Source organism: Diabrotica virgifera, chromosome 7 (genome assembly GCF_917563875.1).
Source record: "Diabrotica virgifera virgifera chromosome 7, PGI_DIABVI_V3a".
Lineage (NCBI taxonomy): Eukaryota > Metazoa > Arthropoda > Insecta > Coleoptera > Chrysomelidae > Diabrotica > Diabrotica virgifera.
This window is the reverse complement of record NC_065449.1, coordinates 6,788,022-6,811,532: the sequence shown is the minus strand read 5'-3', so window position 1 is coordinate 6,811,532 and position 23,511 is coordinate 6,788,022. Positions and strand designations below refer to the sequence as shown.

Here is a 23,511-nt window from a genome sequence, read left to right as displayed (position 1 = left end):
TCCCCTCCCCCCGTTTTTAATCAGCTCGTTGGCAACTTCATCTGTTTTTTTTTCTGTTCCATTTTTTTTCATATGTAAATGTTATATACATAAATCATACGTTGGTATTTTTATTTCTTACTCTTCACGGCCGTCTTTACATCTTTACAGGTCTGTAAAGTGTGTCCCATGATCCATTGTCAATTTTAACCGCTGTGCTACTCTGCCTTTTTTGCTGTGATTTTAGGTATCCAAATTGTTTACCGCTATTTTTACATTTTTTTATAGGTCCTTTAACAGCTTTTCCATTCACAGTTTTTTTTGTTTTTGTCGCATTGGTCTGCTACTTTTTTTCTTTGTATTCATTTCAATGATGTTCTTCTTTAGTTGATATCTATTCATTTCTTGCTCGGTTGTTCTGTTTTTATTATCCTTCTTTTTATTTCCCCTCTGACCTAGCACCTTTTTAGCTTAATGTGAGACATAATACTCTAATTTGCAAGTAGTTTCTTTTCCTTTATTATGTACGAGTTTTTTGCTTTATTTTTCCCTATTTCTAACAAGTGTTGTTCTTTTCAGGTGTTCTCCATAGCAGTTATAATTATTTTTATCATTCTTCCTACAAAATCCAATCATCTTAACACCATTTATATATTGTAATCAAATAACTTAAACTTTAAACTTTCGTAGCATCATGAATTACTCAAGAATGAGCAAATGGTGTTACCGGAGGTAACAACGGCTAGTGCGTTTGATAATGTCTCCCGCAAAAGCAGACGAAACGTCAAAAAGAAACGACAAACTGTTCGCAGTATGAAAGAATATTGAATATATATGTAAAACGGACTTTATTGTTACATTTTTTTCCAATACATACACGTAAATTTATATGATTATACGATCATTATAGTAGAATAACGCTGTCACTTGTCTCCACGACTTCAAACGCAACCTAAAAAAATTTTTTGAAATTTTAATAAAGTAATAACAAAGTTTAAATTTGTACTAGACCAGGGCGCATCTGTAAAAATATTAGTACATTTGGACGTTGAGAGGTGACTCAAAATTTTTTGCAGAAATTGCTTGAAAATAACTCAAATAATAATATTTGAGTTATCCTCCCTCTCAAAAAGGTCCGGAACATTGTTTAAATAATCAAAATGTCAAAAAATGAAGTTAAAAATTCGATTTTTTTCTTCGTTTTTTGATTATAACTTTAAAAGTATTCATTTCCGAGAAAAGTTATATTGACATAAAAGTTGTGTAATTAAATTTTCTACAATATAGAATTGGTTCAAAATTTAAAAAATAGTCACCCTTGTTGCAAAATAGCAATAATTGAGAAAAAACCATACAAAAACAAGTATTCGCATTTTACGTTTTTCAACCATTTGTGCTAAACTTAGGACCTTCATATTTCACCCAGAAAAACTTTTTGTTACAGTAAAACAATACTATAAATGTCATTAAGATCGGTTTAATAGATTTTGCAAAATAAATTTTGCAATCCAGCTTTCGCAAAAAAAAATTCATTTTTTCAAACTGTTACAGGACTGAAAATAAAGCAGATAGCAAGTTGAATTTTTTTTTGCTTATAGAAGTGTACTGTACCTTTCATTTGCAATTTGTAAAACTAAAATCGATTATCCACCACGGCGTCAGGAATTTTTTTAAATAAACATTAATTATTGGTGCTGCGCGCAGGACACCGGATAGTTTGCTCTGATTGGGCATTCCAATTACCTTTGATAATGATTGATACATTTTAATTTTTATTACATTTCGATATAAATAAATAAATTTGTTTATTGCAAAATAAAAACACATACTCTCTCCTTTGAAATAACACTTTTTTTAGCAAAAACTTTCTTTGTTCATATATTTTAACTTAGAGAATAAAAGTTTATTGTTTTTAAACATATGCAATTGTTTAAACAATATTTCACAAACAATAATAAAATTAGTTTGATTTTTGTGGAATTAAAATATTAAAATACAACAAAATATAGAGTAAGAAAATAATATATTAGATAAAGATTGAAATAAATTTTGGTGGAAATCAACTTTATGTGAATCGAACACCGCTGTCCTGCGCGTAGCACCAATATTTAATGTTTATTTAAAAAAATTTCTGCCGCCGTAGTAATTAATCGATTTTAATTTTGCAAATTGCAAATGAAAGGTACAGTACACTTCTATATGCAAAAAAATTTTTAACTTGCTATCTGCTTTATTTTCAGTCCTGTAACATTTTGAAAAAATGAATTGTTTTTGCGAAAGCTGGATTGCAAAATTTATTTTGCAAAATCTATTGAACCGATCTTAATGAAATTTACAGTATTGTTTAACTGTATCATATAGTTTATCTGAGTGAAATATGAAGGTCATAAGTGTAGCATAAATGGTTGAAAAACGTAAAATGCAAATACTTGTTTTTGTATGGTTTTTCTCGCAATTATTGCTATTTTGCAACAAGGGTGACTATTTTTTCAATTTTTAACCAATTCTTCATTGTAGGAAATTTAATTACTCAACTTTTATGTCAGTACATCATTTCTCGGAAATGAATACTTTTAAAGTTATAATCAAAAAACCAAGAAAAAAATCGAATTTTTCCTTCATTTTTTGACATTTTGATTATTTAAACAATGTTCCGGACCTTTTTGAGAAGGAGGATAACTCAAATATTATTATTTGAGTTATTTTCAAGAAATTTCTGCACAAAAATTTGAGTCACCTCTCAACGTCCATCTCAAAACAGATGGGCCCTGGACTATACGTGAAGAATCGTGGAGAGTGGCGAAAATAGGAGAGATTTTTGTCCAGCAGCGAACGGAAGAGGTTGCATGATGATGATGATGAAAGGTTAAATACATAGACGAATTGACAGAAGCGTGGAGAGTTTTTCTTAGGGTGCCTGTCCGTTCCGAACGTTGGCGATCATTCTGGCTATGATGATTTTGTTGTTTGCTATACGGAATAGTTGTATTGAGGTCTTTCTATACCATGCTCTTAGGTTAGCAAGATAGGATATTCTTCTTCGTTCTGAGGTCCATTTTCCTTCAATTTTATCTTCCAAAATGCATTGGAGTCGCTCATATCTGCCTTGATTTCTCATTATATGTCCCAAGTACTGTAGATTACGGCCCTTCACGATGTGGACCAAATCTGCGGTTATGTTCATACTCCGTAGTACTTCTTCATTGGTGACTTTGTCTGTCCATGGTATCTTCAGGATCCTTCTGTACAACCATGGCTCACAAGCCTAAAGTTTCGATCGAATTTCTGCCTTCAATGTCCATGTTTCTGTTCCAAATAGAAGCACTGAGTACACGTAACATTTAAAGAACCTTTGTTTTGTTTTTTCTTGAACACAGAGCTCACAGTCAAGAATGCACTTTTCGCCTTTCGGATGCGACATCTAATCTCTTGGGTATTGTCTCACGACTCTTTGATTATAGTTCCTAAGTAGTTGTATTGTGAAACACGTTCAATTATTTGGTTGACAAACAGATTTACTACAGTTAGGTTTTACTTCCTGATGATCATTAGCTTGGTTTTGCTGGTATTTACACGAGTATCTAGTCCATATTGTTGTGAAAACAACAGATAAATTAATTCGCATTTATATAAATCTCTCTTGTAAATCTGTTGGGACAATCTGTATTGTCTTTGAAAGAATTCATTCTCTGAAAACTTGAGTGTTAGCGTTGTGTTGGTTTGATAAAGTAGACATATGTTTGCTATTTATTGTCTTCGGGGTAAAAGGCATGTCGCGTTGCCAAAGAAGAATAATATGTGTGTGTCCCTTTTTCAGGCAGAAAAGTGTACACTAAGATATTAATGCAGTGATTTGAATAGAATTTTAGAAGTCTCTCGCCAGCCTCTCTAAGGCGAGGTGATAGTGCTGTGTGCTCCTCTTTTCGTCGTGAAAATACGTTCTCCGCAATAATTAAAATAAATACTCTTTCTCTTTCGCTATTAAGACAATTTATCGTTAATTACGCATATTTGTTAAACTCGTTGTTGTTAATAAATGTTTTGTTGGCTTAACACTTTTATTTCTCGTTTGCACAATCCTTCATATCGTGTTTATTAGTAACTATAAAACCAGACCAAATAAATTCTCATAACCATTCGCCCTAAAAGTTCCCTAGTTTGTTAATATCGAAAGACTCTATGCTTTGGGACATATGCTTGTGGTCCTAAAATATTCACCTATGAAAAATAGGCAAAAGGTAATAGTTAAACCCTTTTCGCCACTCTTGGGGTGAGATTCAATAAATACTCACACCACATTCTACTTGTATCCGTTATTTTTTTCATTAAGTTTTGCAGTCCTTCTATGGTAGGTATTGGAAAACACTATTGTGGAGAGGAGTGGAGAGTGGAATGCTGAATTGGTACTGAAAACATCCTCAGAGATATAAAAGCTAACCGGATAAGATAAGTAGGTTATTTTTAAAGTCAGTGGAAGACAGAGTGTTAAAGACAGTGGGTCTGGGTGCATTTGGGTGACCAGACCATAGATCAGTAGGCAGTCCCAGTAAAAGATGGAAGGGTGATATTGAAGCCGACTTATCTAAGGATTGGGGTAAAAAAATGGTCAATTGAAGCGAAAGATCGTAGAAAATAGAGGGCTAGTGGATGTGGAAAAGAGTCGCCCCGAGGTATAAAGCCAGTCAAGAAGAAGAACAAGAAGAAGAATTTATTGCATAAATATTTACCTGCTTAGCATCCAAATTGGAGCTGTTGCAGAAACCCTAGCATTTGTTGCTTTTGCACGTGTTGTCTTTTTTCGGCTTCTTCTTTTTGCATTGATCCTTTTTTGGACACTTATTTTTCTTGCATGTAGTGGCTGGCGCATTGGTTGGCGGAGGAGGTGACTTGTTGCAGGGTGGACGAGGAGGTGGTTGTGGACAACATGGAGGCGGCGGTGGACATGGAGGTGGGCAGGGTGGTTTAGGCGGGCACGGGCACGGAGGGGGAGGTGGGCATGGAGGTGGACATTTCGGGACGTTGTCTTCGGGACACGGCCTTGGACATGGTGTTAACGATGCAGGCACGCATATTGGTTTAGGCGAACTATCAGAGTCTTGGATAAACTTAATGAAATCTGTAAAAGTATTGTTAATTACACTTTTAATAAGATAAAAAATGTTATCGCATGATATATTTCAATTGTGCTTGGTTGCACCAATAAATCTTCAGCTCAGCTTATAAATAGGGTCGCTTTAAGTTTCATTTACGTTGCACCATAATTTTCAATTTTTATCAATTCAATCCACGTGGCAATCCACTGTGGCAAGCTGAAAATTGATCTAAGACTCAATGGTACCACGTGTATGTTTCGTAATCTAAGCTTAAGGTACGTTTTAAGCTTAAGATCTCTTGGTACCACCAACACATCTGTACACAATCGTGTAAGAATCGAAAATTATGGTACAACGTAAGTGAGATATAAAGCGGCCCTATATAAAAGCTCAGCTGGGCTAATCTGGAGCTTAAGATTTGTTAGTGCAACCAGGCATTAGAGCATCAAAAAAATAATTTGTGATACTGGGGAACAATTCGATTTAACAACAAAAAAAGAATACAAAAGCCATGATTATCAGCAAGAGGGGTAAAGTCATAACAAGGATCCAGATAAAAAATTAATGCCTGGTTACATCAACAAATCTTAAACTCCAGTTTAACCCAGCTCATCTTATAGATAAAGCCGTTATAAGTCTCATTCAAGTTGCACCCCGTGGCAATCCATTGGCATCCACGTGGCAATCCATTATGGCAAGCTGAAAATTGATAAAAAGACTCAATTGTGCCACGCGACGTATGTTATGTAAGCTGAGCTTAAGGCACGTCTTAAGCTTAAGATCTGTTGGTGCAACCAGGCTTAAGATATTGAACAAGTTGACAAAATGAAATACTTATGCCAGGTTGCACCAACAAACCTTATGCCTGGTTGAATCAACAAATCGTAAGTTCCAGCTTAGCCCAGCTCAGCTTTTAAATGGGCCACTTTATATCTCACTTACGGTACACCATAATTTTCGATTCTTACACGATTTCTTCGATTTGCACATCATTGTGGCAAGCTGAAAATTGATCTAAGACTCAATGGTTTCGACTCAAATGTTTCGTAAGCTGTTGGTGCAACCAGGCATTAGGAATCTGTATTACTGAAAATCTAAATCCGAAATCATAAATTTGATCTATAATAAAGCAGTCAAGACCAACTTTTTGAAGATGAGGAAATTTAGTATTGAATGGCCTCCTCGTTTACCTGATTTAAATCATAAATATTATTTTTATTGGGAATATTTGAAAAGTATAATTTATAAAACTAAAGCAGCAAGTGTTTCAGGTCTAAGGCAAAGAATTATGAATGAATCCAGATTAATTTCTATAGAAACATGGAGAAATGTAATAGACGCACTCTACCATGGTTTAAGAGACTATCAAATTAACGGAGGACATTTTGAACACTTGATTAGGTAGACATTCATTTAGCCATGTAGTAAATGTTTACTAAAACGTAGAATAGCAATGGCTAAAACTACTTTTATGAAAATGAAGTCATTTCTTTGCAATAATTATCTCAGTGTAGAACTAAGACAAAGAATGGTTAAGTGCTATGTTTGGTCCGTACTTTTGTATAGTGCAGAAGTGTGGACGCTAAAAGTATCGATCATGAACAGAATTGAAGCATTGGAAATGTCGATTCATAGACGGATGCTTAAGATACCTTAGACAGCAAGAAAAACTAATGAAGAAGTACTAAGAAGGGTCAACAAAGATAGAGAACTGCTAAAGACTGTTAAACATCGAAAAATGTCTTATCTGGGACATACAGGGTGTTTCATTGGGAAAGTAACATACGTTAACTGCAGAAAGAGGACACTTAGGCGGTCTCAAAAATACCATACTTAATGGGTCTTACTCCATTAATAACAAAGATACTGAGTGTTTTATCTATTTTGCCATTTTCTTAATTGGTTCATAACTTTTTAACCACACTGTATATTTATTTTATATTTGGCACGCAAATATCGTCTAAGGTGTACAATATATTAAATTATTTATAATTGTAAAAAATCCAGGTCCGGATTAAAAAAAATTGGAAAAATATTCCAACCCAAACCCTGTACATTAAATTATTTTTAAATGGATTTTTCAGTTGAAGAGGATGAAAAACTAAATTTAGTGGTATACTTTGAATTTTTGGCAAAATGATTTTTCTGGTCGAATTTTGAATTTAAATTCTGAAATTATGTGAATTTCGAGAGCTCTAAGTAGAAAAAATTGAAATACAGCTTACAACTTGTCAACTGCACTGTATATTCATTTTATATTTAACACGCGAATATTCTTTGTGGTCTCAAATCAATTAATTTATTTACAAATAAAAAAATCCAGGTCCGGATTAGAAAATATTGTATAAATGTTCCGACCCAAAAAAAACACCCTGTATATTAAATTTCTTTAAAATGGATTTTGCATTTGAAAAGAGGCTGAAAACTAAATTTATTGGTATACTTTGAATTTTGGGCAAAATAATTTTTCTGGTAAAATTTTGAATTTGAATTCTGAAATTATGTGAATTGTGAAGCTCAAAGTAAAAAAAAAAATTAAAATATGATTTAATTTTAATTAATACCATTATTTAATCTAAATTGGTAAAATATTAACATTTTGACACATAACAATAATTTTTGATGGTGGTAATTTTGAATAAGTACTTTAGTTTTGAATAGTTATGCTGCACATTTTCTCTGTTTTGTTATAATTTTTAGATACTTTGTTGATTAAAGTGATGTATTCTTTATTGACTCTTTATTATTTATTCATTATTTAAAGATGAATATTCGCCATAAACCATTTGTCACAGATAATATAAAAACACTGGAATGTTTAAACATTTTACCTGTTTAGATTAAATAATGGTATTAATTAAAATTAAGTCGCATTTTAATTTTTTTACTTAGAGCTCTCGCAATTGACATAATTTCAGAATTCAAATTCAAAATTTTATCAGGAAAATCATTTTGCCGAAAATTCAAAGTGTACCACTAAATTTAGTTTTTCATCCTCTTTTCACATGCAAAATCCATTTTAAAAGAATTTAATATACAGGGTGTTTGTTTTGGGTCGGAACATTTTTACAATATTTTTCAATCCAGACCTGGATTTTTTATAATTGTAAATAAAATAATTGATTCGACACCTAAAAGAATATTGGCGTGTTAGATATAAAATAAATATACAGTGCGGTTAACAAGTTGTAAGTTGTATTTAATTTTTTTTCTACTTAGAGCTCTCGCAATTCACATACATAATTTCAGAATTCAAATTCAAAATTTGACCAGAAAAATTACTTTGCCGAAAATTCAATGTATACCACTAAATTTAATTTTCATCCTCTTTTCAACTAAAAAATCCATTTTAAAAAAATTTAATATACAGGGTGTTTTTTGAGGTCGGAACATTTTTACAATATTTTTTAATCCAGACCTGGATTTTTTATAATTGTAAATAAAATAATTGATTGGACACCTTAAAGAATATTCGCGTGTTAAATATAAAATAAATATACAGTGCGGTTAACAAGTTGTAAGTTGTATTTCATTTTTTTTTTTCTACTTAGAGCTCTCGCAATTCACATAATTTCAGAATTCAAATTCAAAATTTGAGCAGAAAAATCATTTTGCCAAAAAATCAAAGTATACCATTAAATTTAGTTTTTCATCCTCTTTTCAACTAAAAAATCCAACTAATCCATTTAAAAAAAATTAATGCACAGGGTGTTGTTTTTGGGTCGGAATATTTTTCTAATATTTTTTAATCCGGGCCTGGATTTTTTACATTTGTAAATAAATTAATTTATTGTGCACCTAAAAGGATATTTGCGTGCCAAATATAAAATAAATATACGGTGTGGTTAAAAGTTATGAACCAAATAAGAAAATGGCAAAATAGATAAAACACCCAGTATCTCTGTTATTAATGGAGTAAAACCCATTAAGTATGGTATTTTTGAGACCGCCTAAGTATCCTCTTTCTACAATTAACGTATGTTACTTTCCCAATGAAACACCCTGTATAGTGAGGGAAAGTCGGTTTAAAATATTATATTTAATCCTTAAAGGAAAAATAGAGGGCCGTAGAGGTGTAGGAAGAAAACAAGTTTCTTGGTTAAAAAACATTCGTGAATGGACTCAAATATCAAATGCCGGACAATTATTCCATATTGCAGAAGATCGAGAAGCCTTCGCAATGGTGATCGCAAACGTCGGTTAATTCTGATGTGGCCCGTGAAGAAGAAGAAGAAGAAGAAGAAGAAGAAGAAAAAGAAAAAGAAAAAGAAGAAGAAGAAGAAGAAGAAGAAGAAGAAGAAGAAGAAGAAGAAGAAGAAGAAGAAGAAGAAGAAGAAGAAGAATAAAAAGAAGAAGAAGTAAACTTTTAATTAAGTTCAAATTTGTAAAGTTCTACATGTAGTTTAAATCAAAAAATTTATTGAGACGGTTAGTCGTTTCTAGGCTTTTTCCTCTATTTAAGATTTTTCCTGACTATAATCTAAAGTATTGAATACGGTTGAACTGGTATTGAAGTACAAATTTCAATAAAGGTACAACATACAGGGTGTTGTATTTAAAAAACCAAACTGACTAATGAATTAGGTTTGTTTTCAATAGCTCTATATAATCAACAATTGTAAATAAAAAAAATACAAACCTATAATCCTATTAGCATAGCCGACTTCATTATCATACCAAGCTATAAGTTTGAAGAACTTTTCATTTAGTTGAATTCCCGCCCCAGCATCGAATATTGAAGAACATTTACAACCTATGAAATCTGAAGATACAACTTCTTCTTCAGTGTACCCAAGGATGCCTTTTAATCTACAAGAAGCTGCGTCTCTCATAGCACACTTGATGCCGTAGTAATCGGTGCATGTGCACAGTTTAACAGTTAGATCAATCACAGATACGATGGGTGTTGGTACTCGGAATGCCAATCCTGCAAAGGAAAAAGTTTATTTTAAAGTCAAAGGGGTATTTTAATCCGGTCAACTTAGACATCAAAATGCTTGGCAAATAACAAAAATTGCCGGAGAGCCAAATTTTGGTGGAGAGCTAGGGTATACCATAACAAATAAAGTTTAAAAAGTCCCCATCGATCCCATGTGTGCGTCAAAAGTTATTCGGGGTCAAAGGCCAAAATTTGAGATTTTTTGGATTTTTTTCGAAAACGGTAAGTTTTATCAAAAAAAAACCTCAAACCAAAGTTGTAGATCTTAACATTCTCTACAAAAATTGTCCCTACAATTTTTTTCCTAAGAGTTACCATTCCTGAGATATCGCGATTTTAAAAGTTACTTTATACATTATATGCACATATAAGCCACGTATATACATATGTGGCCCTTAAGACAAGTATAAATGCCTATTTGTGTCTCTTTTATATAGTATATTATACTATCCTGAAAATATTTCTTCAAAAGGTAATCATTCCCAAACTGAATTTCCTCTATCCACGTGGCCTTGAAAAACATTTGGCTATACCATTGTTTAAAAAAGAACAGATTGTCTATTATAGGCAATGGCTACAGTATTGTCCGTAGGTCTGGTTCATAATATTATCTGTTTCTTTTAGTGCTAAAGGTTCAGTTCAAGTGAAGATAAGTACTTATTACAAGCGTCTACCATTTAGTACCGTTACCGTTATTTGTACAATTTTATAATTTTAAAAATGTCTCAGTTTTGCTTTATTTGCAATAAACTTTTACATATTGAATATTGAAGTGAAACAAGCTAAAAATGACGCAGATGTCCTTATAATTGAGACAGCAATTGAAAAATTTAAGGCAACAAACACAACAATTGTAGTTGGTGAAGATGTTGATTTGTTGGTACTGATTACTGCAAGGACTCCAGTAGATAAAGTTATTTATTTTCTGAAACCTGGAAGGGCTCAACAGTGAACAGAGATATATTCTTCGAATAGTTTATTGGCTTATCCCAAATGCCAAAAGTACATTTTATTTTTACATGCGATAACCAGCTGCGACCCTACGTCCGCAATGTACAGAAGGGGCAAAACGTCAGTACTTAAATTATTCGAAAAAAAAAGATTTGACTGACTGCTGTAAAGTTTTTACAGAACTTGATTCTACACCGCAAACAATAATTACGGAAGGAATTCGCTTTCTTTTTGCGGTTTATGGAGCTCCAAAAAAATTATTTGTCTTGATAAATACCGATACTTAACTCTTGTAAAAAAAACGCGAAACAAGAAGCAAGTACAACTATCCTGTCTTCTTCCAACATCAGCATCTGCTTTTCAACATTTGTATCGACTATATTAGCAAGTTCAAACATGGCTAGGCAATGAACTGAATCCAGAAGACTGGGGTTGGAAATTAATAGATAATACTCTGGAACCGATTAAAACCTTACTCCCACCTGCTCCAGAAAAACTCCTTAACACTATTTTTTGCAATTGCAAAAAAGGTTGTAGTGCCAAATGTGGATGTAAAAAAGTCGGGTTGCTGTGTTCTCTAGTGTGTACCAACTGCCAAGGTCAGTCTTGCTCAAATGTCCAGTTTAGTACAACAGAGGAAGACTCCTGTGATTTTAATGAAGAGACCAATGACTCAGTCACATTTGAACAATTTTTGAACATCCAGCAAGAGGAAGAGGAAGAAGATGAAATCGAAGAATATTTGAGTGTTGAAGTAGACTTTCAAGAATATGAATTTGATTAAAATATCTAAAGGAATCAAAACAATAGTTAATAATCAATAGCAATATCAATAATCAATATCAATAATAAGGTAATATCTAGAACTTGACCGGTATTGTTTCCTTAAATTATCCTAAAATTGTCAAAACAGTTAGTGGAGTAGGCCTACAGGGGAAACCACGGTAAAAAAACGCGCCGAGTACACTACCTCACAGGTGGTGTGGAAACGTGTGCATATATCATGTATAGTGTGACTCTTTGAATCGCGATATCTCAGGAATGGCAACTCTTAGGAAAAAAATAGTAAGGACTATTTTTGTAGAGAATTTTAATATCTACAACTTTGGTTTAAGGTTTTTTTTTGATAAAACTTACCGTTTTCGAAAAAAATCCAAAAAATCTCAAATTTTGACCTTTGACCCCGAATAACTTTTGACGCACACATGGGATCGATGGGGACTTTTTAAACTTTATTTGTTATGATATACCCTAGCTCTCCACCAAAATTTGGCTCTCCGGCAATTTTTGTTATTTGAAATGTCTATATAGACCGGGTTATTTTGTCAAAAAATAAATTGGTGACAAACAGAATGAAAATAACGGGACTTCCAATAAAAGCTTTCAAACTTTAATTGGTAGCGGCCTTTGAAGCTACACCTGTCAACTTGACTGTCATTTATTATCAAAATTGGTGTTCTGTTTATAGACCTTGGGCCCACACTTAAAAAAAATATGATGAGCTACCTCATGAGACTAAACTAATTACAAGACGCCATCTTCAAAGTGATCTAGCTCCCTTCGGAAGTATTTTCGGTCTAGGTGAATTGGGTCAAATTGTATTAAAACTATCTCAGGAATCTCCGATCTTCATTTGGAGACCAGGAGAGTTTGTCCAGGAAAAATTTCTGGACACCCTGTATAAAGAATATAAAAAGAATGTTATTTTTACCTGTTATTTTTCCGTTTAAGTCAGGTATAATTTTTCCGATAGCTTTTGCCGCGCCAGTAGTAGACGGAATAATGTTCTGGATGCCACCTCTGCCAAACCTCCATTTGTGTGGTCTAGCTCCATCTATCAGGACTTGGCTATTTGTCACAGAATGTATTGTTGTCATAAGAGCTTCATCTATGGCAAATCGTTCGTGCAGAACTTTTATAATCGGTGCCAAGCAGTTAGTTGTACATGATGCCATCGAAACAACCTATAAAAATGTCATAAATAAATAAAACTAACCCAAACCTAGTTGGATACTAAGAACCGCAAAATACCCCAATGCTTGAGGAGCAAAGTGTTCAACCTTCAACCAGTAGATCCTTCCTATCACGACATATGGATGTCAAACCTGGACCCTAACCAAGACAAATAGAATAAACTAACCATAACAGAAAGAGCAATGGAAAGAGCAATGTTGGGTATATTACTGTCAAATAAAAAGAGAAACGACTGGGTAAGATCAAAAATAGCCTAATACAAAACAAAAATTGTCAAACTTAAATGGAGCTTCGTAGGCCACACTGATAGACAAAAGACCAACGTTGAAATGCAATAATACAAAATTGGAGACCTTACAAAATTCAACGACCAAGAGGAAGACCACAGATGAGATGGGTTGATCATATTATAAGAATAGCCGAAACAAATTGGAAATATATTGCTCATGCATGATAGAGACCGATGGAAGGAGTTGGGAGAGGTCTATGTCCAAACATGAACGATAGAAGGCGAAGAAGAAATAAATATAAATACGAGCAAATACATTGGCTTATAGAGCAGTCCTTACATTAGGGATCCTAGCATATGCAACAAATGCTAGCAGGTGTAAAGTACTAACACACTTTGGTTGCATTGGTTGTCTTCTTCTTCTTTGGTTGCATTGGTGGTGTATTGGCTAAATCGTACAAGATATGATACTGATGTAAAAGGCATTAAAGCATCACACGTCCAAAAATATTTTTAGTCCATAATAATGAAGAGACATTCTCCAATGTAATAAAAAGTATACTGAAGTAGTGGTATCCCGTGAGAGAAAATATTCCATAAACAAATTGGACTTCCATTGGTAGTCGAGGAAATGAAGCATTTTGGCTCTCAATTTTTTCTTCCACTATGGATTTACTTGAAATTTTCACAGAAGGTAGAAAATAGTCCAAGGATCATTTTCTATATCATGCTGCTGTACGCTAAAACCTTGGGGGTAGTTGCCACCCCATCTCGGGGGTGGGAATTTTTTATTACATTTTAACCATGTAAATCGATGTAAAAAGTAATTTTAAGAAAAAAATGTTTTTTACATTTTCTTCGTAAAACTAATATTTTTCGAGTTATTCGTGGTTGAAAGTAACAGTTTTTCGATGGAAAAATCGACTTTTTTATAGGGTTTTTTGAGAATAACTCGAAAAATATGAAGTTAATCAAAAAACTGTAGATATCAAAATTGTATCTTTTAGAAACACAAACGAAACTGTTTTTCAATAATATTTTTACGACCAATACTAACCGAGATACAGTATGTTAAAGGTTAGCTTTTTTCGTCAAATGCATAATTTGAAATAATTAAAGCCAAATAACGGGAAAACTGCATTTTCCAGGAAAACTTAAATGATGTTTTTTTAAGCATATAGTAAGATCTTTAAAAAAGATAATAAAAAGTTTCTAGCATAAAAATTGAGCAACTTATGATAAAAAAAAGTCGGTACCTGTTTTTCTCTACGAAAAAAAAACAGTGAAAACAACCCCCTAACTACCCTTGTAACTAAAAATTGGTCTTCGCCTTCCTGCAATTCCTTTTATATTCATATTATCAATACACCCAAGAAGTTTGACCTATTTAAAAGGCATAATTTTAGAAAAATTGGAGTTTAAAGAAAAATTGATTTTTTGCAATTTTGCATTTTTTATCATTTTCTTCAAAATATCTACGAAAATGCTGGAGATACGAAAAAAATGATAGACTACTAAATTGTAGATTTTTTAATAGTCCATTCTTTCACGGTTTTTGCTCTAAATTTTTAAGAACCGCTTGGATTGACATGAAATTTGGCATACGTATAGCTTACATGTCAAAGAAAAAAAGTGATATTGTGCCGATGTGTGCTTTTGCCCTGGGGGTGACTCTCACCCCCTTTTGGGGGTGAAAAAATATATGTCCAAAATAAGTCCGTAAATGGGTAAACTGACTAATTTTAAGTAACTTTTGTTCTACATAGCTTTTTCGCTAAATCAACACTTTTCGAGTTATTTGCGAGTGAATATGTTCATTTTTCAACATAATAACCACATTTTTAGACGGTTTTTCGCAAATAACGCAAAAAGTAAGTATTTTGTCGAAAAAAACGTTCTTAGAAAAAATATAGCCTATAAAAAAGTAAAAGAAACGGTCTACACGTTAGGTCTCTGGATCTAGTAGAACCAGAGTTATAGCCAATGAAAAATAGATTCATATTCACCAATTTTCAAATAGACTATTTCGACGTGAAATATCCAAAAAATTAAGCACTTTTTGGGAAAAATCTATTATAACTTTTTTAAAGTATTTAAAAAAGCTTTATTTCTGTTTTTACAAAAAGTTTTTAGCATTAAATTTAAGCAAGTTACGCTCAAAATAAAGTTGGTCCATTTTGTTTTTGCAAAAAAAAATCGGGAAGACCACCCCCTAATTATCAACTTAAATGAAATTAATCGTTACCGCTCCACAAATTATTTTACTTATATTGTGTTTATATGATCTGTAAGTTTCGTTGATTCAAAGTATTTTTGAAAAAATTTGGTTTCAAAGTAAAATTTTTAAAAATTTAAATTTTGAAAAATATGCTTTTTTTCAAAATAACTTAAGAATTTTTAGAGATAATAAAAATCTCGAAAAACAAAAAAAGTCAGATTTGCTTTTCTGAATGTCATGTATTTTTTGTTTTTCTGCTAGACAAAAATTGATTGAGATTTGGTGTTTCAAAATTTGCATACATTCGTGATCAGTAACTCGTTCAACCCCTTTTAACTACAGCCTTTTCAATAATAAGGACTTTGAACCGATGAAACTTACAGGTCATATAAACAATATATACACGAGTCAAGAAACTTGTGAAGTCGTAACGATTAAGTGCATTTAAGATACTAATTAGGGGGTGATTTTCTCGATTTTTTTACCAAAACCAAAAGGGACTAACTTTATTTGGAGCGTAACTTGTTTAATTTTGATGCTAGAATTTTTTTTTATAAAACAAAAATGAAGCTTTTTTTAAACACTTTAAATAAGTTGTAATGAGTTTTCCCCTAAATGTGCTTCATTTTTGGTTATTTCACGTTAAAGTATTCCATTTGGAATTTGACGAATATGAACCTATTTTTCAATAGCTATAACTCTGCTTCTACTAAGTATAGAGACGTGATATATGCACCATTTTTTTAAATTTTTTACAGGCTATATTTTTGTTAAGAATGTTTTTTCGACAAAATACTTACTATTTGAGTTATTTGCGAAAAACCGTCTAAAAGCGTGGTTATTTTGTTGAAAAAATGAACATATTCACTGCCAAATAACTCGAAAAGTATTGACTTAGTGAAAAAACTTTATAGAGCAAAAGTTACTTAAAATTAGCCAGTTTATCCATTTCCTTACTTTCTTTGGACGAATATTTTTTCACCCCCTCACCACCCCCAGGGCAAAAGCACATATCGGCACAATATCACTTTTTTCTTTGACTTATTAGCTATGTGTATGCCAAATTTCATGTCAATGCAAGCGGTTCTTTAAAATTTAGAGGTTTTGCAATATTTTACCGTTAAAGAACGGACTATAATAGCTAAAATTTCTTTATGCATAGATTTTCATTGTAGTGAACAGTTAGCGAGATATAACTGTTTAAATCATCTATTTACGAGCAAACATCCCCTTATTCGAGCTCTTTAAACCCACCTCAATTAAAAATTAAGGGATCTAACGGAATTTAATTTACACAGTCTTATTACTCCTTAAAAATTCTACAAAACTGATATTGAAAAAACTTTTTAACGCCAAAAACGAAGGAGTTTATAAAACTATTTTTTTTTTCGAAAAATTCGAATAGTCCCCTTATAGAGCATTTTCAATGTACCTATATAATACCACAGAGCCGGTTCGTATACTGGATGACTAAAAAACTATTTGTATGTGTATTTTTATATACACTCCTGGCCAAAAAAACCTGGACACCTTGAAAATAGGTCATTTTTGATGTCACATATCTTCTAAACCTGTTGTCCGATTTTAGTGATTTTTTAAATATATTATAGCCTTATTCTTTAACAATATCGCTGTGATAATATTGTTGCTAGACCGGTAAATTGTCATTGTATACCGGGTGTATCAATCAAACTGTGTTTTTTTCTCAAAGTTCGCCACACCCTGTAGAATATTCTAGCAATTATAAAATACTAAAATTAAAACCCAACTATAGCCTCACGTTTTCTTAACATTTTGTTGTTTGATTCATTCTCTTATGTTGGATAATAAAAAAGTTAGATACTTTAACAACTAGCCATGTTTTCATCAATACAGGAAGATTTAAAATAAGTATAACAAACTTTAAGCGGTAATTTGCATGAAAAAATAATGCCAGTTTGCTTTATAAATGTATGTTCGCAAATGGTTTGTTTCTGAGGTACAGCGTGTTGAAATTTTTCTTACAAACTGACGGTTTATGTATTGCTCTAAAACCGGTTGAGGTATGCAAATAAAATTTGGTAGGTTTTAAGAGAAAGTTATTGCGCATTCTTGACGTACAATTAAAAATTTAATATTCACCATTGGCGTGCATACGAGTAACAAGACCGGGTAGTATGACCCGTATGCACGCCAATGGTGAATATACAATTTTTAATTGTACGTCAAAAATGCGCAATAACTTTCTCTTAAAACCTACCAAATTTCATTTGCATACCTCAACCGGCTTTAGAGCAATAAATAAATCATCAATTTGTAACAAGCAATTCAACATCCCGTATCTTGGAAACGAAGCATTTGCGAACATACGTTTATAAAGCAAACTGTCATTATTTTTTCATTCAAATTACCCCTTAAAGTTTGTTATATGTACTTATTTAAAATCTTCCTGTATTGATGAAAAACATGGCTAGTTGTTAAAGTACCTAACTTTTTTATTATCCAACATAAGAGAATGAATAAAAAAACAGAATGTTAAGAAAACATGAGGCTATAGCTGGGTTTTAATTTTAGTATTTTATAAATGCTAGAATATTCTACAGGGTGTGGCGAACTTTGAGAAAAAAACACAGTTTGATTGATACACCCGGTATACAATGACAATTTACCTGTCTAGCAACAATATTATTACAGTGATATTGTTAAAGAATAAGGCTATAATATATTAAAAAAATCACTAAAATCGGACCAAAGGTTTAGGAGATACGTGACATCAAAAATGACCTATTTTTAAGGTGTCCAGGTTTTTTTGGCCAGGAGTGTATTTGTAAATTATTATTTTTGTGTAAATAAATGTTTTTGTAATTTTTTAATTCTACGTTTTTTTATGTATATAGATTTATTAAATTGTCTACTTATAAAAATTGCAATGTTATTAAGGGTGGTTTTTAAGGGTTGAAATATTATGATATTATATCTTAAAGCATAAAACAATCATTATTTAACCAGTCAAAACCAAATTTTACCCATTTTAAAGTTTACAATGTTTTTATATAATTTTTGACAATAAGGGTAGTTTACACCCCTAAAATAATCAACGCCCTTGAGCATGATATGAGTATGAAGTACAGGGTAAGATGATCCTAACCCCAAATTTTTATGTAAATTGATGCAAGCCGAAATTATTCTTTTAGGATAAGTAAAGTTTTCATATACAGTGAGCACGTAAAGGTTGGAATAAATTCATTTTCTCGAGAATGGACGATTTTGGAAAAAAATCCCGAAACAGGTCAATTTTTATTTTTAAATTGCGACATTTTGGCATATATATTATACTAATGACGTCACCCATCTGGGCGTGATGACGTCATCTATGATTTTTTTAAATGAGAATAGGGGTTGTGTAATAGCTCATTTGAAAGGTAATTCAATTATCTATTCAGTAATATAAACATTAACATAATTATTTATACAGGGCGCCCAAAAAAATTTTTTTAATTAAATTAATTGGTATAAAAAGAAGAATCTGTGTAATTTATTTAACTCAAAAATACATTTTACTGCTATCAGAAAACAGGAAATAATGTTTATTTGACAAATAAATATTGTTTTTTGCTTAAATTCAATATTAAAGCAGCCACTCGCCTTCCTCTTGACAGTTTGAACATTGAATTTAAGCGAAAAGCAATGAATATTTTTCAAATAAACATTGTTTTCTTTTTTCTGAGAGCAGTAAAATGTATTTTGAATTAAATAAATTACATGCATTCTTCTTTTTATGTCAATAAATGTAATTCAAAAAAAATTTTTTTGGACACCCTGTATAAAGAATTATGTTAATCTTTATATTACTGAATAGAGAATTGAATTACCTTTCAAATGAGCTATCACACGACCCCTATTACCATTTAAAAAAATCATCGATGACGTCATCACGCCCAGATGGGTGACGTCACTAGTATGATGTATATGCCAAAAAGTCGTAATTTAAAAATAAAAATTGACCTGTTTTAGGATTTTTTTCCAAAATCTTCCGTTCTCGAGAAAATGAATTTATTCCAACCTTTACGTGCTCACTGTATAGCTCCAACAAGGGTGGATTTAAGGGTTGAAATATTGTTATATTATATCTTAAAGCACAAAACAATCATTATGTAACTAATAAGAAGCAAAAAATGTTGACAATATTAAAGTTTAAAATATTATTTTATAATTTTTTACAATTAGGGGTGGTTTTCACCCTTAAAAAAACAAAAGCGTACAACGGTTTAATATAGAAAATGAACTAGAGGGTAAATTGAGGCTAATCCCAAATTTTTGTACAAATTGATGCTGGACGAAAAAATTTCGAGGTTTTGCCATTTTTCCAGCTTCATTTCCTCGACTATGGGATTTCCGGTTGAGGACTATTTCAGAGGGAACACCATTACACGTTAGAAGAATTAGGATAGGGTCGAGGAATCTTGGACGACTTACAGCGAAGAGTGTAGAGTTAGTAAATGTGTGAAGGAGAAGAAGAGTACAAAATGCTTGCATTCAAGAAACTAGATGGAAAGAACAAGAGGCGAAAGAACTAGGTGATGGACACAAATCTATGGAGGAACTATATGATGGGAAAGTAACACTAGGAATGGAGTTGCTATAATTTGCTGATAGTGAAATGAAAGGTGACGTAGTAGAAGTTGTAAGTTGTACTTGATAGAGATTCATTGAATGTTGTGTCGGCGCATGCTCCTCAAAAAGGACTGTGTGAGGATGAAAGAAAAGCTTTCCATGATCATTTCGATGACATACTGAGTGATATACCATCAGAGGAGAAAGTTATCATAAGAGGTAGGTAGTTATAGATCACATGTGGGCCAATCCAAGACAGGATATGATGCAATACATGGAGGACTAGGCTTCCTATGTAGGAATGATCATTCTGCTATGCTCTAAGTCGGCTATATTGTTCTTTGTGATGCTTTTTTTAATTTTTGGCCTTTTGGGAACTATGAACATTTCTTCTTTGTGATGTTGAATCTTAAACCTTTTCTAAGTTGCAAACTGTCAGGTAGGGTCGTGTTGCTCTCTCCTATCGGCATTGTACTAGGATTTTTTTGTTTCTTGTGTTTATTGACAGACTTATGTTAAATAAGTGTGTGACTTCAGTTCCGCATATATGTTCTCGCCTGTAGCTTTGGTTCTTCTCATGATATTTATATCATCTGCATGTTATGCTGTCAGTTGGACAATGAATCTGGTTTCGTTAAAAATGATCGCTTGTTTTTCTGGTTGTACTTACGGGACACACACCATTCCTCCTTTAATAGGATCGAAGAACTTAGGTAATTCTTAGGAACGAAGGTAATTCTTAATGATGAAATAACGACAAATAACAAAAATAAATATTAATATATTATTAAATGAAGTAAATAAACACAGACATACTCACAATCATTTAATTTACTTCGACGACCGGTTTCGATCTCTACAATATTCAGATCATCTTCAGGTCAGCGTTACAAGTGATTAAATGCTACAATTAAAAAAGCCAGAGTTAGAACAATATCTGGTTGTATAAAAAGCTGATAGAAAGCCCAAAACTTTGAAAAGTATGTAAATGCTGATATTTCATAACAGCAAACAAATACATGCGTATGCATGGACATGAGCAAACAGATACTCATAAGCACGCACACGCACACAGTTGCCTGTGGTCTATGACTATTTGTTAAATTACATTAAACTTTAAAATTTTAAAAATTTTAAATTTTTTGAATTTTTGATCTACTTACATGCCGTTCCAAGGGATGAGTTGTAAGTTCATCAATAACATATTTAAATGTCCAGATTATGCTAGTAGGTTAGCTAGGTGACGGACTGGGTAAGCGGACATGCTTCGTAGGTCAAAACACAGTGAATTGGAATGGATCCTGAAGGCAGATGTGTTATGTGAAACAGAGATAGATGTATTAGCTATGAGAAAGACAACGTTTGGATGGAAGGTTCGTAAATGCAGCTAAAGTGCTGATTGACTCTGTATATGCACTTGTACGATTGTAAAGGTCTTTGCTCTTAGATGTTTTTGAGCTATGGGCAAAAGTCGAAGTAAGGAAAAATGACAAATAGGAATCAGTTGCGAGATTGTATTGTTCTCAGTCGAAGGACTGAGGGATGTCAGTTCGTTTGTATCAATGTAGGTGCGTAACACTAGAAAACTTTAAATATAGAGAAATATAGGAAATTTGATTAATACAGAAAGGTCAAGTTGACATATTGGTTAAAACTGGAGATTATTAAAGTTGCTCTGAGAAAGGGGAGAGGTTTGGGGTTTGTTTAAGCTATATTGCATGATGGTGTATATTCAGAAAATAATAATGAATTAATAATTACAGGGTGTAGTTACTTAATAATTACCTTTGCCCATAGCTCAAAAACATCTAAGAGCAAAGACCTTTACAATCGTACAAGTGCATACACAAAGTCAATCAGCACTTTAGCTGCATTTACGAACCTTCCATCCAAACGTTATCTTTCTCATAGCTAATACATCTATTTTTGTTTCACATAACACATCTGCCTTCAGGATCCATTCCAATTCACTGTGTTTTGACCTACCAAGCATGTCCGCTTATCCAGTCCGTCACCTAGCTAACCTACTAGCATAATCTGAACATTTAAATATGTTATTGATGAACTCACACATCATCCCTTGTCATTAAAATTTTTAAAATTTTAAAATTTTATGTAGTTTAACAAATAGTCATAGACCACAGGCAACTGTGTGCGTGTGCGTGCTTATGAGTATCCGTTTGCTCATATGCATGCATACGTACAGTAGGAAAAATGAAAGAATACCCATGAACGAACATATAAAACACGCTGTATTTTCCTGTCACCGTGTCACACAAAAAATTGGCCAGCGCAAGTACATGTAATAATTATTGTTACATGTACTTGCACTGGACAATTTTCTTTGTGACACGGTGACAGGGAAATACAGCGAGTTTTATATTTTCGTTCATGGGTATTCTTTCATTTTTCCGACTGTATGTATTTGTTTGCTGTTCTGAAATATCAGCACTTACATACTTTTCAAAGTTTTGGGCTTTCTATCAGCTTTTTATACAACCAGACATTGTTCTAACTCTGGCTTTCTTTAATTGTAGCATTTAATCACTTGTAACGCCGACCTGAAGATGATCTGAATATTGTAGAGATCGAAACTGGTCGTCGAAGTAAATTAAATGATTGTGAGTACGTCTGTGTTTCTTTACTTCATTTAAAATGAACTCACATATGCAACCCATTCATCATTTTAATATATTATTATTTATTACCTTATCTTCATGATTGAACTTATCTAAATTGACGCCAACGATGTACATGGGAGCATCTTCAGATGGAGCGCTAATAATAACTTTTGTCGCACCAGCTTCTATGAATTGTTGAGCTCGATCACAGTTTCTAAATTTACCTGATGCGTCAATTACCCAATCTCCACCACATTCTTTCCACGGTACCTACAAAATAGAATGTGAAAAAATTATACTAAATGCATAATTCCTTGGAACAGGAAAGGAACAAACATTTTTTGGATCTTTTTCATGGAAAAGCCTTATCTTCATTCTATTAACTATTAGATGTTTTTCATCGTAACAGACTTTTCCGAAATATCTCCCTTGTGATGAATCGTGCTTGAAGAGATATGCCGCGTATGCCGAACATATCAGGGAGGGATCGTTGATAATGTTAATCTCAGCATCGTTTTCGATCGCTGCTCTTAGGATCATACGTCCTATTCTTCCGAATCCATTAATTGCGATATTCATGGTTAATTATAATAATTCACTTATAATTTTGAGGAAATAAAAAAAATTAGTTTTCAAAAGGGAATTTTGAAATGACAACTAAAAATTTTCGTTTTAATTAGAAATGTCAGTGACAATCAAGGTTGCCTTCGACATAAGATAAATATATTTTATTGATACAGAAAGTAAAAAAGAATTATAGCCCAGTAAATGAACGGGAAATTCGGCGATACCGTGTAATTTTCAGGGGCAACTCCGAATTGCATGAAAATTTGGATTTAGGTTCTACTTACCCTCCACTTCAAAGTTGAAATTGTGCCGTTGGTTGCTTTTACTTGGGTGTGACAGTCACCCCT

At 32.6% G+C, this 23,511-nt stretch overlaps 1 protein-coding gene across 1 annotated transcript; it reads right to left on the bottom strand.

The window, feature by feature from the left end:
• Window positions 1–810: 810 nt before the first annotated feature.
• Window positions 811–23,279, bottom strand: LOC114336354 (glyceraldehyde-3-phosphate dehydrogenase 2-like). Its single transcript, XM_028286706.2, has 6 exons — window positions 22,934–23,279; window positions 22,685–22,867; window positions 12,674–12,926; window positions 9,712–9,999; window positions 4,707–5,095; window positions 811–931 (listed from the first exon to the last, which is right to left on the bottom strand). Exons 1-5 carry the CDS (start codon window positions 23,174–23,176, stop codon window positions 4,743–4,745), a joined length of 1,320 nt encoding a protein of 439 aa, XP_028142507.1. The 5' UTR covers window positions 23,177–23,279; the 3' UTR covers window positions 811–931; window positions 4,707–4,742.
• Between the last annotated feature and the right edge of the window lie 232 nt (window positions 23,280–23,511).

Coding starts and splice junctions, on each gene's coding strand:
- LOC114336354 (XM_028286706.2), bottom strand. CDS start 23,176: ATGAATATCGCAATTAATGGATTCGGAAGAATAGGACGTATGATCCTA. Junction 12,927..22,684: donor AGTTCAATCATGAAGATAAG/GTAATAAATAAT, acceptor ACATTTTTATAG/GTTGTTTCGATGGCATCATG. Junction 5,096..9,711: donor CTATGCTAATAGGATTATAG/GTTTGTATTTTT, acceptor ATACTTTTACAG/ATTTCATTAAGTTTATCCAA.